The 16,647-nt window shown below is 41.6% G+C and overlaps 1 protein-coding gene across 1 annotated transcript in view; it reads right to left on the bottom strand.

The window, feature by feature from the left end:
- Positions 1 to 16,647, bottom strand: part of TRAPPC10 (trafficking protein particle complex subunit 10) — a 100,175-nt gene that overhangs the window by 36,458 nt on the left and 47,070 nt on the right. Inside the window, exons 8-13 of the mRNA XM_006137887.3 lie at positions 12,958 to 13,104; positions 9,791 to 9,905; positions 8,369 to 8,445; positions 3,866 to 3,957; positions 1,771 to 1,911; positions 583 to 695 (exon numbers count right to left, since the gene is read on the bottom strand). Of these exons, the coding sequence (XP_006137949.1) occupies positions 583 to 695; positions 1,771 to 1,911; positions 3,866 to 3,957; positions 8,369 to 8,445; positions 9,791 to 9,905; positions 12,958 to 13,104 (685 nt within the window). The remainder of the gene's footprint in view (positions 1 to 582; positions 696 to 1,770; positions 1,912 to 3,865; positions 3,958 to 8,368; positions 8,446 to 9,790; positions 9,906 to 12,957; positions 13,105 to 16,647) is intronic.

Raw genomic sequence — 16,647 nt, 5'->3', positions numbered from 1 at the left:
AAACAAGCTGAAACTAGCAGATATGGGATGAACAAGAAATAATATGCAGAAACAAAGGGACCACAAATATCAAGAAACATTTGGAAAACAAAAACCATAATAGTGAACCTCAGAGCTATAATTCACTACTGGTGGAGCTTCACTAGCTGAAGCAATGGTGGGAGGTGTAGCTAAGAGCGAGCACAGACAAAACCTGTAGTAAAAAAATGCTTGCACCTTGTCCATATTACATCTTACACCACTAACACCAATTCTCCAGAAGCACATTACAGACCTAAGATATGCTAGTGTAGGTATAGCCACTGGGCTGGGGGGGGAGGGGGGGAGGCAACAGGAGAAAAAAACCTACTCTGAAGAACTCCCCTAACACACAGACACACAGACACAGCAGAAAATTGAGGAATTTGGGGTGATGAAGGTAGAAAGAGATTGCCATGTGTCAGATAATGAAATTAAGTAACTAAATACATGATGGGTTATGGTCCAGAAGTTACTCAGGGAAGTCAGCTGTGATCAGAAAGACTTGCTATTATACATTTGATTAGCTAAATACTATGGACAAGTATTTAAATCCAGTCTCACCTTTGCCCTCTGTTTGCTGGTTGGCAAAATTTAAAATTTCTTGGCAGAAGTGTTGGCGTTCATCTTCTGTTAAGTGATCATCACTAGCTAAAAGACTGCTTGTTTGAAGATAGCTGATGCACCATGTTAAGGAATTGAAAGGAAAAGGACTACAATCCATTTCAGAAACACTTTTCTGGGGGTGGGGAAAACTGAATTTCTGTGTTACTGCTTTTCTGTCCTCAAGATACTGGATGAGCTGCTTTAGCATCAACTAACTCCCATTTGAAAAGAAAGCAATGGAACGTTAACTGATGCAAAATTTCACTACAGATTTCAATGCAGATTATCTAATAAACATTTTATCCTCCACACTTAATCTACACTTTGCTACATAAACAGCATCTCAAACATATTACTGACTGGTAGAAAATTCATTTGCTCTTTACTAACCACAGATAAAAGCACTGCATGACCAAAATATTGATGGATTACATTACACTGTGATAAAAATTAAATTTTAAATAAGTTTTAGCATTTGATTAAACTGTAATTTATTGGTGCGTACCATGCACTTAGTGTACAGAACTCCACTCTGGGAATCCACCAAATAGAACAGCAACACTTACAACTAATCTAAGAAAAGAATTTATGGTCTTTTGAAGTACTGCAAGTACGAATTTGCTGCAGTACAATATTTACTAACATTACATTATCATTGTCTAAACAGTATTTTTCATAAGAGCACATTTTGAAATATATAGAACAAAATTTTCCAATGTGCCCAAGTGATTTAAGAACCTAGATCCCACTTTCAGAAGACACTTGCCACTTAGATTAGCCTCCACTATGTTAACACATTAGTAGAAACAGTGTATAATATGATGTTTACTAGACCAAAAATAAGTATCATCATACAAACTTCAGGGCCAGTATATCCCTTCCACAAGAGCCAGACAATGTGTATGCTAGGCTTGTTAGTCTAATATAATGCATCACATTATCTAGGCTTTGTCAACTCTGTCTCAAGATGTTGAAATGGAAAACAGGCAAACACAAGAAAAACTGGTATAAGAGGTCAAAGACAAAGAATAGATTGAGATTAATTTTACTGACTGGACTCCAGCCTCATATCAAACTTATGTCAGAAAATATGCACATGTCAAAGGTACTCCAATCTGAATTTTCCATGTTTATTTTAGAAGATACTTTTCAATTTGCCCTAGGTGTTTCTGACATTCTGCCAACTGTTTTCTTGTATGTGTGATAAGCAATGCCCAGCCCTCAGCAACGTAAGTTTTTAGCGCTCCTTGGAGATAGACCTCCGCCTTCTGTGGACCCTTCTTCCTCCTTGGAAAATAAAGAACAAATAGTTCACAGCTGATCTAAGTATAATAGAATACCATGGACACAAAGCTTCCCTACATATATCCCAAACCTCAAAGTTCTATTAAATTAACAAAACTGAAAAACAGCCACTGAAATATCATCTTTTGATATGAACTTGACAAAGCATTGTAATGGATGATGCCATTAATGTTGTGAATACAACACAGTATATTTGGGACTGCTTATACATTTCATCCCAACAATTTTTTTTTTTTTTTTTTTTTTTTTTTAAGAAATCCTATAGCATGTCTACACAAAGCCTCCAAACACAAATCCACCCAACATCACAGGAACTAAACTAAAGTTTTCCTCCAGCCCACTGGGGTTCATTAGTGTGATGCAGCTGTCTTGTTTTTATAATTAAAAAAAAAACAAAACCACTTATTCAACAAGTTCCAAATATACTAAAACTAAAAGAACAAGGAAGATGGACCATTTAATTAAAAATGAGCACTATACTATCCCTCTCTCATGTCCCTCAGGCCAAAAGCCTTAGTAAATTTATAAGCCTTTAATTATGACTAGAAGGTTTAATTAGCTACCATGGCCAACAAAGGAACAAGGTCCAGTATAACAGGACCCAAATTAAAACCCTACTCTGGAACTCCTAGAAATGTAAATGTAAAACTGAACCCCTTAAATGAAAGCTCTTCAGCAGAGTTTAACTAACAGAGGAGAGTTTCAGTTTCTCTAGTAGTTAGAGCCCCCAAAAAATCTTTAAAGATCTAAATCAATATCTGAAGTAAGGATGTTAAAATGCAATTATCTGGGTAATTGTATAGCTGATGCAATAAGCACTGCTATGCAGAGCCACAGCAGAGATGAGTTCCAGGAGCCAGGTCCAGAGCCACTTGCGCTGCTGCTCTGCATTTTAAAGGTAGTAAGAGCCACTGGGCTCTTGGTGGCAACAATCCCTGTCTGCAGGGGGGCTCAGCTCCCCACTGGGTCCCCTGCAGACAGGGGCTGCTTCCCAGTAGCATCCCCTATCTCCCTTACCAGAGGCAGTGGGGAGGTGGCACTCCAGAGACCATGCTGGAGGCAACAGTTTTTAAGCTGGCTCCCCCCAGCACCGGCTCCTGTGCCACCCTTCCTGCCTCTGAGGCAGCAAGCAGGGGGTGCCACAGAGAACACAGCACAAGCAGGAACTGCTTGAGTCCCCGCTCACCCTGTGTTCCCTGGGGCACTTCTGCCAAAGGGCTCTTGTACATTTCAAAAGCAGAAGAACCAGCATTGGGAACTGGTGCCAGCAGTCCCCACTCACGCCGGTTTCCCGCTGTGCCTCTGCATCCCGTGCCCCATGCGGAGATGGTGCTGGGGGGGAACTGGCTTAAAGCCAGTTCCCCCTAGCACCAGCTCCTGCTCCTCCTCTGCCACCTACTTGCTGCCTCTCTCTGATAGAGGAAGCAGGGGGAGGGAGGAAAGTGACTATCCATCGATTAGTTGACTGGTCGCTAACATCCCTAATCTGAAGTTGGATTGCTAAGAAAATATGAATCTCTGGACAACTGCTAGAAGTTTTTTCTTTACAGCTGATGCTGCTAAACCAGGAGGTAGCTGTATACTACACCAACTTTAGATTCTCAGTGTAGCTTGTTCTGCACATTGGTGTTTACCTTGCAGTGTAATTTATGGTTGAGCATACTGCAATTAATTCCTATTAATACACACTGTAGCTAATAGTCAGATGATCTGTTTATTATTTTGGGTATCATGATTTAGCATGACAGCATATCTTGTTAATTTTTGTATTATATATTTTCTTGCAAAAGAAAACTTAAAGTATTTGTATTAACAGTATCTGTACTATTAAAAATATTCTGTTGTTAAATGCACCTGTCAGAATTCCCTTACAGACTGTGTCCAAGCTTTTCAACGCTATGGTATTTTTAGAAGACATTTAAAAAAGTTCATTTACATATAAAACTCTGCCAAGTCCTTTCCAACAAGTTTAGCTGAGCGAATTCTTCCAATATTTGTGTACATTTCAATGGTGGCGTGGGACAGATCCTGTTTAAAAGGTAAAAAAAAAATGAAGAGTGTAACAAGCGCAAAACATGGAAGAGAAAAGAATTCATTCTTAATCCAAAACCCACAATGTACAGTTCCAAGTCAACATAAGTGGTGCACATAAGAGATACTTCACAAGAGAAATGCCACACAATTATGCTAGTTTATTTAAATGGACAATCATCAACTCAAAAATGTTTTTGAACAAGTTATCAATTACTACAACTGAAAAAAATTGGAGAAATGTTGTGGGGACTTTGTACAACTGGTAACATTTTACATCAGGGCTACTCAACTTTGGAAGCCCTAAGGGCCACAATGATACTCTCAGCACATGCCAAGGGCCACAACTTAAGTGTGGTTGCATATACATGCAAATGTATATGCAAATAGCTTCTTTCACATTGATGGACATGAATACACAGATTAAGGCAAGACTTTACAACACACAGGCCCTATTTAAGTCAGTTCTGCTGATATTAATAAAATGCAATATTTACCCAATTTCCACCCATATGACAGCATTTTTAATGAACGGCAGTCCAGGAATTGTATTACTAAAATGCATATCAACAGAAGACCATTATATTGGCTACTGTTTTGTTTTGGCTGCCACCAGCAGGCCGTGTGTTGAGCCCTGTGTAAACCCAAACTGCACCGCAGGCCACAAACAAAGGGGCTGCATGTTGAGTAGCCCTGCTTTACATCTAACTCATCATCGGTGTTGGCCATGTATAACCAGTAACCCTCTGTCTCACATTTACACACAGAATAAAGGAAAGAAAAACCCCTTTTTAAACAGGATAATGAGATTTTAATACCGCAAATAGTGATTCAAGAGCAGCTGTTGTAGTTAAAACTATTTAAAATTCATGTATTGAAGTGACCATATTTCGAGGTGACAATATTCGCTAACTCTCTAGGCTAGACCTTTGAATATCATGTTCATATTTATCAAAATAGTTAAAGTTTGCACAAGAGCTTTCTCTCCTGGTGCTCTAATTAAACACATTATGCATCACTACTTGGAAACGTGTATGCGCACTGCTGGTGTGAAAGTGATCATATAGCTGGTCTTATTCTAAAGAAGTTTAACCTGAAAGAGAAAACTCCATCAACAACTACAATTCTCAAACTAAAAATCAAGTCAAAACACTTTTCCAGTTAAACTAGGGGGTGTTGCCCCCCCGCTCACCAATACCCCTCTCTCTGGGGGTAGGTAGTCCTGGCTCTCCCCGGCCACTGGAGAGCACTGAGGCCGCACCAGCCCCAGCTTTCCCTCCGGGCTGCCAGGTCAAGGCTATGGTGTGGCAGCCTTGGCTCTCCCCACCCAGGCCAGTGGAGAAGGTTGGGCTGAGGCCACAACAGCCCCAGCTCCCCCGAGCACCAGGGAGGAAGCAGAGTGGAGGCCACACAGTGGAGGGATGACAAGGAAAAAAAATTGTAGAGAGATAAAATACAGCGCAACAGCAGGGAGAAGCGGGGATCACCTGCAACAGAGAAAGGCCCTGTTCTGAGCCCCCTGTCTTGAGTGTCCCTGCTTCCTCCAGGTCCCTGTGTCCCTCACTTCTTGCGTGCTGCTGCTCTCTGCTCCCCTTTCCGCTGCGTGTCCCCCTTTCCCACCATGCCTATGATGAGGGGCCCCATTACCCTCACCCAGAGGGGCCCTGCTCCTGGCTAGGGGAAAGGAGCCAGGCAGGAGCTGCTGCGCCGCAGAGTCCCCCCCAACATGGAGGGGCTGGGTAGGCTCGGTGTCTATTCCAGAGGGGCTAGGATGGGTCAGGCCATGACAGCCACTTGATGTTTCATCGCTTAGCAGGCGGCTGCAGAGTGAGCCCCACTGCCACGGCGTTGATTGGGGCATAGGTGTTGGAGTGCCTGGCGCCCTCCCCACTCCGCAGCATGATCCTGGCCAACTTGGGGGCATAGGTGGTGCGGGTGAATTGCTTGCCCCACTAAGCCATGGTTGCCAATGTGCAGGGCCAGGGCAAACGCTCCCTGGCGCTCGATCTGAGGCAGGCGCAGGGAGTGGTAGTGCTGAAGAGACTGCTTGCAGAGCCCTACTGCCACAGTGAGGTGCTGCCTAGGAGAGGACCCCAGGCACAGAGTATGAAGGAAAGAAGTGCAGGAGCGGCCAGAGAGGAGGATCCACTAGTTTGAGGATGGAAGGACAAAAATGTTTCCTGCACGACACAAGATGGACATGCTGACATCACTGTAGCCTGCAGGAAAAAGTATGGACAGACAGACAGACAAATAGTTTGAGGCACTCTGCTTAACACAAACTATTCTGAGACACAAGGTTCTGCAACTAACCCTGAGCCCCACTCCGTACACAGCCACAATTTGTAGGTTAGTCTTCTTAGTCCACCCTAGCTAAATTTCTAATATGGCTACAGACCTCTTTCCCCCAGAAAGCCATCACATGTCGGCAACAGACCCCAGGCTCTGGGCCACCGATTCCAACACTTTCTATCGTTATATGCATATACATGTTAGAAATACAACCCTCCCTTCCTGCTATGCTCAGCAACCTTTCACTTCCCACATATGGTCTAAAGATTTTTCCATTTAACACTTCACAATTAAGATCATCCCTATCAAGTCTCTATCAGTGTTTCTCAAAATGGTCCATGGACCCACTTTGAGAAAGCTGCTACCAGGCCGCTCTGGTTTGTTTACTTATCAGTTCTGCAGCCGTGGTTACTTATTTGAATTTCTAATGTATAAAAATATGACAGTCAGAAACAAAAAGGAATTTAAATAATGGAACTGCCAAGCTCTGCAGGCATTTATTCAGTTTACATTTCTTAATTTGTGCTAGATCTGAGAACTTACCAAAGACCTTGACATGTTCTCATAAGTTCAATTCAAACTTTTACAGACATTCCAAAAATTTGCTAGTCTGCTAATTTACGTTAGAGCATACCAAGAAATAACGTATAACAAATCTGAAGTGTTTGGACTAAATCTTTTATGAAATACTCTTGAAGTGTCTTTTGAAAAAGGGCACTCCAATTTCCAAAATCCCATTTTACAAAATATTTTAGAAATGTGTGTCTGTCCTTGAGTTCATTTGTTGAAGAACTCCTCCTAAATTAAAGAGCTAGGATCACTAAATTTGGTAGGCAGCTTCCTCTTATCAGAACTTAAAGCAAGGTCAGGGTTTGGTTATACCAAGACAATGGGATGTGCATGAAATGAGATTGTTTTGCATCAAACAGAAAGGAAGGTATGATAGCAGTTGGGATATAAAATCCTGTTTGATAGGTTAAATGTTAGATTTAAGTGTTTCACCAATTAAGCAGGATCCCAGGCAGGGGACTGCTCCCACTCAGCTGACCAGTAGGCAGTGATGAATGGGGGACTGGAGAAGTCCTCCACGCACTGCAGGCAGTGGGAGGGAGGCTGCTCCTGGGCACCGGTTAACCGATACCCAATAAGCATTGCCTGAAAGGGTGATGCTTACCAAGTAATAGGCTAACTGTTTACTTCTTCATGTCCCTAGATAGCAGGGACAGTTATACTCATGAATGACCACAGGGAGGCAGAAAGCACCCCAACCCAGTGGAGCAGCCCCTGGCCAGTCCCTGGGGAGAAGCCAGCAGACAGGCTGCACGCCCCCCCGCTGCCCTTCTAGTAAGCCTTCTAGTACTTTAAATGTGATTTGTTCAATTGCCCTCAACATCTTCTATATCGAATGTTAATGGCCTAAAAATATACGTAACTTTCAGGCACAGGGTAGCTTTTTCCATGAAGAAACAAAAATTGAGTGACAAAGATAAGATTGAATCCAAAGTAGCTTACAGATATAACTACATAATCACTGCTGTGGCTCCATAATAGAGAAAAGAAAAACTAGGTTTCAAACTAACCAGTTATGATTCTTCAACACAAAACTAAGGTCTTGATCTCTGAATAAGATTTGCTAACTCTGACCCTTAATCTAGTCTGGCTATCAGCTTTAATGATATTATAATTAGAGGGAGTAAGTCCCATTGCAGATAAGACCTTAACAAAATTTCCTGAAAAGCTGGATGCATCTAATTTATCCATCAGGTAACTTACTTTCAGAAACTATTATTCTAAGCCTATGGCCAATTTTTTTTAGAACATATAAAAATTACAAATTCCTTTACATCGCCATAGTAATACTTATGCAAATTAAACCAAAAATTGCGAACTTGGTGCCTAATGTTAGGTTCCCCACTCCATATGGGGGCACTAAACGACAATGCTCACATTTGGAAGTTAGACTGACTCGTAAGTGCCAAAACACACATGAAAACTTCATATTAGGTACCCAAGGTCTGAAAATGTTGGCCGTAACTATCCATGAATATGCATAATATGTTCACCATTTTTGGTATGTATATTTGCTACAGTGTAAATATTTATATGCCATACTTACTAAGTAGTGTTTTTCAAAAGCTTCTACAGATGACAAGGCCTCCTTCAGTTTCTTGTAAGGGCTTTGTGCAGTGTTGGCTACAAAATAAAGTGAAGACACTGATTTACAGATTCTTATTTTAAACACACAATAATCAAAAGGTAGAAAGAGAACAAAATAATGTTATGTGCTACATTTCAAGATTGTCCAGACTATTTGGGTAGCGTAATCTTGTTTTCACATTTTCAAATTCTAAATTAAAGGTCTAGTTAACAGGATTTATTTTACTGATGACTACCTTTCCTGCTCTAGACTACATTTTAGTGACATTACAGCAAAGAAAATTTCCCTACACTGTTTTTAAAATACTGCTTACCATATTCACCAAAATCTGTCAGAACATAAGATTACATTTAGCTACTCCTCCTATCTTAAAACTTTTCATACTTAGTTACCCATCACAGGATTTTATAAAAAGTATCAGAAGTTTACTGTACTTTATATTAGAAAAGAGATAAGGTATGTAAAGTAATAACTTCTGTTGGTGAAAGAGCCATGGTTTTGATCTTACACAGAGCTCTTCTTCAGGTCTGTACTTTATATGGTATTTTAATCTCAAATTATCTTAAAGTATTGCATTCTAAGTCTGCAATTCATCTCTGTCACTCCACACACTTGGTGTGGCAGTGGGGGAGAGGGAGTGAAGAGGGGAAATAAATATTCATTCTACTGCAATTCCATTAAAAGCTAGTTTTCCCTCTTATAATTTTTGATTTGCTGTAGTTGGTTTGGATTCCCTTTCACTCAGCCAGACTGCAAAAGCAGAATTACATCCCAGCCTGTGTCAAATGGTACACACACACACACACACACACACACACACACACACACACACAAGTTGTACTAGGAGATATTTAACATCTGGAATTTTTTCCATTAATTGTTTAGCGATTCAGACTGAGAAACACAAAGATAACTAAATCTACGTTTCTGACTAATATAGTATAATGATATCACTTTATAGCCCTAGTTTCATGTAGAGTATACTACATCAAATCAGGATTCTTTAATTTCATTCTCAAACTGAATTTTAAAGTTAAGGATTGCTGTAGGAGCAGTAATAAAAGTAATAAATAATTCAAAACCAAAGGTGATTAGATTACTAAGTGGCACCTCATAACATTGATAAACTAAATATATACTGGGTAATTCAAGCAACATCACAGCGCTATATTTTTTTTTAAATTGAAAAAATACAAACTATATCACTCGTAAAGAACACCTGACCCCCTTCTTTACTCCAACCCCACTATTATCTGTACGTGTGTCCACTTACACAATAGAATTAAATTTTCCCTGAAGAGCTAATCTAAGAGGGAAGTCATCACATATTTAAACAGACAGTAAGGTATTAAATAAAGCATGCATGTGTTTTAGTATTACCTGTTTCAGGGCGCTCTGCTCCCAAGCCTGCTAATAAATCAACTGTTCGGTTAAGATCCTCTGAATTAGGTCCCTTTTCTGACACAAGTCCACACAGATAACCAAGGGACTTTAGCTATGAAAATAAAACAAGCAATAAATGTGCTTCAAAATGTTACAAATATCAATACAAAAAGTCTTGCAACCAAATGTCTTCTACAATATGAATCCCAATAGATCAGTAAAGGATGTTTTCATAAAAATACTGTTGTTATATTACAACTCTTTAAAAACCCTTATTAAAATTGCCTCCTAAAGGGACAGATAGGAGCCTTCTAAAAATGGACACACATTTTTACTTGAAAAGCTGAAAGGAATCTTGTCTATGCTTAAATTAAACTTATGAGTCAATAACTTTAGGTATTAAACACATTACAAATGTAAACACTTAGCACTTATTTTTATGAAACACTTGAAATATCAATACTTATCAAACCCAGGAGTAGAGATTTTAGGGTGGTTTTTTTTTAAATGTACATAGAACAACATTCATCTGTCTGGCAGCTATCAATTGACAAGAGCATTTAAAATTCCAGATTTTTATATTTAATTAGTATTCTACTTTTCAATAAAAAAAATTAAAATACACAGAACTCTATGAAGTGCTGAGTCTCCAAAGAATAGATTGGGTGGATATACACACTGAAAATTCACACCTAATGAGTTATAAAATTCTCTATGGGAAGTGTAACATTTCTTCCTGAACAAAATAGATGATTAGCAGTACTTCCTTTAACAAGTACAGTGTCATTAAAGTAAAATGCAGGACAATGTAGCACTTTAAAGACTAACAAGATGGTTTATTAGATGATGAGCTTTCGTGGGCCAGACCCACTTCCTCAGATCTAATAAACCATCTTGTTAGTCTTTAAAGTGCTACATTGTCCTGCATTTTACTTCAACTACCCCAGACTAACACGGCTATATTTCTATCACTAGTGTCATTAAAGACATAGGTGAAGAATTACCAATCATTATGGGACTGGATTGGGGTAATATGCTATATTCTGTGTCCAATTATACTGTCTGACTGACAGTCAACCCTGGTGATTATTTTTTGACCTGAAGAATTAGGCTGTCATTTTAGCATAACGAGAGAGGTTAGCCATCAACCAGTTACCCAGCCTATTTTATAAAAGGGTTTCATTATTTGTCTTGCCCTTATGAAGTAGTAAATTTCACAGTGCATGGACTAATTTTCTTTTAATCATTCTAAAGGGACTTTTTAAATTCCACCTCATTTGCTGTTTTGCTATTAATCCTGGATCTTCTCCATTCCATACTAGGGATTTGATAATGTACACACGTAACTGATGAGCCTGAGCTCATCGGTTAACCTACATAGTTACATTCCGCACCTCTCTCCCCGCACACTGCTGTCTCTATATCAGCATGGGAATTGGGGGTGAGGTGAAGGGAGGGAGGAGGGAGCCAGTGCATGCAGGGAGCCACTTTTTTAATTTATAATGAGGCCAGAATAATAGCCTTTACATACCTGCCACTGTCAAACACATAGTTTAGTATTTTCCTGCCATAGTGGAAGCAGTAGACAAACAGTCTTGTTTAAAATTTACATGCAGATTTGGGGAATTTTTAGAACTTTTTTGCTTCAGCTAGTCATCTGAGAAGATACCAACCAGAAGAGATGGGGTACAGCTGGCATTCATTGCAGTTCCTCAGACTCATCTGGTGAGGGGGCAGACCAATATAATCTTAGGAAAGCCTCTGTTAAGAACCACCAAAAACACTAACTATTTGAGCTATAACCACAAGGCTCCACTGGAAGCATTCAACTTGTATCATCAATCTGTCTAGTATGATTTCTCATCCATGCCAGTTCACCAAAAACATCTCTCAAGTCCTTCACTCTAGCCTCTTCTCCACTGCCTACCTGGTTAGGGAGTACCAAAGCTTTGATGGGACTAGGTAAGGAAAAAAACAAAAGACAAAAAAACAGAGGCTAGATTTCTCCAGTCCCTCTTTCCCACCTAGCAGTATGAAGGAAATCGGCTCACACAGCTCATTCCCATTCACACAGGTATGCATAAAATGCTAACACCTGCAGCAAGAACAATAAAGTCATTTACAGATCGAGTTTCAGTAAAAAAATGCTCACAAGTCAGTAATTAACATTTAAGTTACCACTGTGTCACAATGACTAACTGATACATGGTTACTATTATTAGTAAGAGGAGTTAATACAATAGTGCCTAGCAATCCCAATTTAGGATTAGTGCTCCACTATGTAAAAACAAGTAATAAAAGAAAGTCCCTGCCACAAAGAGTGTGGTCTAATTTCTGACAGGACACAGCAGGTGGATAAATCAGACAAACAGGAAGGTGGGGGAAGAAAACACTTAGACAAGCAAGGTTAACATAGTACACAGAAATTTCAGTAACACAAAATCTCAACCTGCTTCTTTCCTTGCTGTTGGCAGGGATCTAAAGTTAACATAGCTGAGGTGATGCTTATGGAAGTGTATAATGAAGGATCAGGTAATGGCTTTTGACAGACACTTTCATCCCTTGTGTAAGGGGAAGCATACGAAAACATCCAGCTGGGTGAGTAGCAAATAAGCAGGCTGTTTAAGCAAACATTGTCAACAAAGATAAGGATCAATTATTTCTCCTGTAATTATTCAACATCCACAATTTCTATACTCTTACCAGATTTCTAGTAAATCTGTTAGAACAAACAAGAAGTTTGGGGGAAAACATCAAAATAGAGATAACAATCCTGGAGGTGTAAAGGTTCTCAATTCAGCTCAGGTTTTGTTTTCTTGCAGCACATTCACTGCAACCTCCTCCTTTCAGCTGATGGACTTTATAGGCTTCTTTCAAAGCAAATTAGCACCACTACTTGATTAGCTAGAGTGGTCACTTGCTTAGCAAAATGAAGCACTTCTTCATTCCCCACATCAAGGAGCTAAGCATGGAACCTCCCAATGAAACAGGGGGAAAAATTTAAGCCTGGTTATGTCATATAGCACAGAGTACTACACCAGGATAGTCTATAGATCGGTGTATTAAAGAACTTCTAAATACATGTTAAAACATGTCCATGTTTGTCATAGAACCTTGGCACATTTCAAGTGAAGTCTCTAACTGAAACATATCAGCATACTTACCTTTTCAGTGGCATAGCTCCATAAGCCAACTGTGTGGGAAACATTGGCATCTATTTGAGCTCGATCACAGCAGCCTTCTATTCTTTGTAGAACCTCCAAACAGCTCAAAAATACCCAGCAATCCAAAGCTCCGGGAGGAACACAGACCTGAAAAATGAACAGATAAGTTTGAGAAATGAGTACAGGCAGTCCCCGACTTACGCGGATCCGACTTATGTCGGATCCGCACTTACGAACGGGGCTCTCTCACCCCGGAGCTCACAGGCAGCGGTCAGCCACCTCGAGCTCCAGGGCGAGAAAAGCTGCTCCGGTGCCCCTGGTCGGCTTTGCTCTGGCAAAGCCTCAGAAGCGCGGGAACCCGCCACTGCTGCGGGTTGGCTCGCGGTGCCCCTGGTCTGCTGGGGACCGTCCCCAGCAGACCAGGGACACCGCGAGCGAACCCGCAGCAGCGGGGGGTCCCGCGCTTCTGAGGCTTTGCTCTAGCAAAGCCTCAGAAGCGCGGGGACCCCGCCGTGGCTGCGGGTTTGCTCCCGGTGCCCCTGGTCTGCTGGGGACGGTCCCCAGCAGACCAGGGGCACCGGGAGCAAAGCGGTCCGGCACCAGAGCAAAGCCTCAGAGGCAAGGCACCCCCCCCCCCGCTGCCGCTTTGCTCCCTGTGTCCCTGGTCTGCTGGGGGGGAGGGCGCAGCTAGTGTGCCCCCCCCCCAGCAGACCAGGCTTTTGTTGTGGACCCTGGGGCAGAGCAGCTGGGGCGCTGCCGGTTGGTCCCGCAGCGCCGCTCTGGGCACTACTGGACCAACCCGGCAGCACCCCAACTGCTCTGCCCCAGGCGTCCTGATTCAGCCGCTGCTGGTCAGTTTCAGCAGCGGCTGAATCAGGACTCCCGGGGCAGAGCAGCTGGGGTGCTGCTGGGTTGGTCCAGTAGCGCCGAGGAGCGGTGCTACTGGAGCAACCCAGCAGCACACCAGCTGCTCTGCCCCAGACGTCCCCAAGTCAGCCGTTGCTGAAACTGACCAGCGCTGACTACAGGAAGCCCGAGGCACAGTTGCTCTGCCCCGGGCTTCCTGGAATCAGCTGCTGATCAGTTTCAGCAGCAGCTGACTTGGGGACGCTTGGGGTTCTTAAGTTGAATCTGTATGTAAGTCAGAACTGGCGGTCAGTTTCAGCAGCGGCTGAATCTGGATGCCAGTTCCGACTTACATACAGATTCAACTTAAGAACAAACCTACAGTCCCTATCTTGTACGTAACCCGGGGACTGCCTGATCATATTAGGACATAGTGGGGCCAAAAAAAAAAAAAAAAAAAAAAAAAAAAGGTATACTACATAGTATAAATTCTTAGAACAACTTGCTCTGCAGCATACAAGAGGACACTAACTCTTGACTCCTTCCAGAAAAATATACAAAATTCAGGAAGCAAATGTGGTTGAGCCACCAAGAAAATAAAATGACCACATTATAATTAGATTTGACTGCCTCACCATGATGGAAGGCGAGGGAGAGAACTTTAAGTTGTATTATGGAAGATGAAAAAGGTATTTTTAAAAATGGTGAAGTTAGAATAATCTGAAGGGGACAAAAAAAAGTAGATCAAGATCTATAGATTCAGCACACCTTTTGTCAGGATACATCACACCTAACTAGCTACAGAAATTTAACAAACATTAACTAATGGATAAAGGAAAAATTATCCAACAGATTTTAATATTTCAAAAGACTACAGATGCCCCTCATAGAAGGAAGTTTGTCAGGTAAGAAATCTTGTTACAGATAACGGAGTAAAACAGAGATAAACACATGAGAAAAGGTTATTTTTGCAATAGCTCAAAAATGAATACAAGGATCAATGCATTTAATAAATAACTAGAACACATTAAAGTATCAAAATTGCTAAGAATACAAAATTATTCAGGTTAGGGTGGATGGCAATAAACCCGAAAAACCTAACAAAGTAGACTGAGTATCTTGGTAACAGAAGTCAACATTTTTAAATATTAAGGGGGAGGGGGGAAGAAATAAGAGGCAGAAGCTTGTCAGCAGGAGATCACCTTCTGCTGAGAAACGTAGAGCTAGAAAGGATGTGCTAATCCCAGCAGGGTCTCCCAGTGGAGCAGGTAGCCAGGAACTATTCTCCACTCCTGAGGTGAATGGTCACTCTCAGTAGCTGCTCCACAAGGAGAAGGGAAGCAGGAAATGAGACACAGAGTGACTGGTTTGGAGTGTGCAAAGGTAGGGGCAGAGCACTGTAAAGTGGGAGGCTGGCAGTGTTCGTGAATTGCACATAGCCTTGTGTAGCCATTAAGTCCAAGCAGGGTGTTGATGCATACCAAGATGTCAATGGAATCTTGCAGAGATGTTCTGGAAACTCCCTGATTTTCTCTTGCAGGTTCCAAGGCTGTACAACCATGTTTCTTCCCCTGTTGCAGGATACTCTCCCACACCATTCTGCAATCACTGGTGCAGGGATCAAAGCAGCTCATAGATGAAATACGTATGGAGCAGGGCAAAAGCCACTATCATCCAAAAGTTAAACTCTGGTTTCCCTCCTTACCCTCAGTATTGAGATGTCTCCTACAGATATACTTGCCTGTGAAGAAGCATGACAGTACTTCCTTGTAAACCTGCTGCACAAGCCACAACTGTGTGTTCCTTTGCCCATGTGCTCACTCTTCACTCCCCTCTTCCCTTTCCTCTCACACTCGCCATGTTTACAATACCTGCAAAGATGTGCATGTGCCTTGCAAAGATCAGTGGAAAAGTGGCTGCATATGTTGCAAAAAGGGCTTAAGGGAAATGTTTCAATGTTGAAAAAGAATATAACTGTTAAATTTTAAGTTACAGATCAGACCTTTCCAATTCAGACATCTTCTGACAGACTGATGTAATGTGTTGTCCTCACAACACTGAACAAAAAGTAGGAGAGAAGTGTGAGATCCATGCTTTCTTACTGCAGATGCACGAGTGGATAACAAATGGCAGTTGGAAAAATGGTGTGAAAGGAATCCTGCAACCCCGGAGGCCTGGGAAACAAAGCAGTGCTTGACAGGACATTTTGCATGGTCCCAAGATGCACTGTGTTACATTCCACATTCCCACCAGGGCCTAGTGACAGCTGGTGTTGCCAGGTACAGTGGGATACATACTCACAGTGCATTGCTCATGTTGTTGAAGAGGAAGCTAAAAATTTAGACAAAGAGCAAGTATAAACATGCTTTGGTGATTTTTTTGCTTACTTGTGTCAACATTCGTTTCAGCGACAAAATTTTGTAGTTTAAACACACCCTAAGACACAGTAGAACAGTGGTCTCCAATGCGGTGCCCACGGGCGCCGTGGCGCCCGCTGGGCCATTTCTGTGCGCCCGCCAAGTGATGGGGGTCAACACCACCCCCAGGTGCACGGGCGGAGCCAGCCCCGGGCACGCATGATGGGATAACATCTTAAAGTATTAAAAATGATTCCCCCAAGTGGAAGTGACTCCCCATAATTTGTTCCCCACAACTAAAAGTCTAAGTACTATAAGTTTAAGTAGAAGAAGCATATAAGTGTTTAGATTTATTATTATTATTAGTTAAGATTGTTAAATGTTTAGATTTATAATTATTGCCCCTCGAGAATATAATTGGTTAGGAATGTAATATTAGGTCATGTAACTTAAAACTGTTAAAAATATAATACTATGTAGCCAGAAA

The sequence above is a fragment of the Pelodiscus sinensis genome, chromosome 1 (genome assembly GCF_049634645.1).
Source record: "Pelodiscus sinensis isolate JC-2024 chromosome 1, ASM4963464v1, whole genome shotgun sequence".
Taxonomy (NCBI): Eukaryota; Metazoa; Chordata; order Testudines; family Trionychidae; genus Pelodiscus; species Pelodiscus sinensis.
This window is presented reverse-complemented; position numbering and strand designations above follow the sequence as displayed.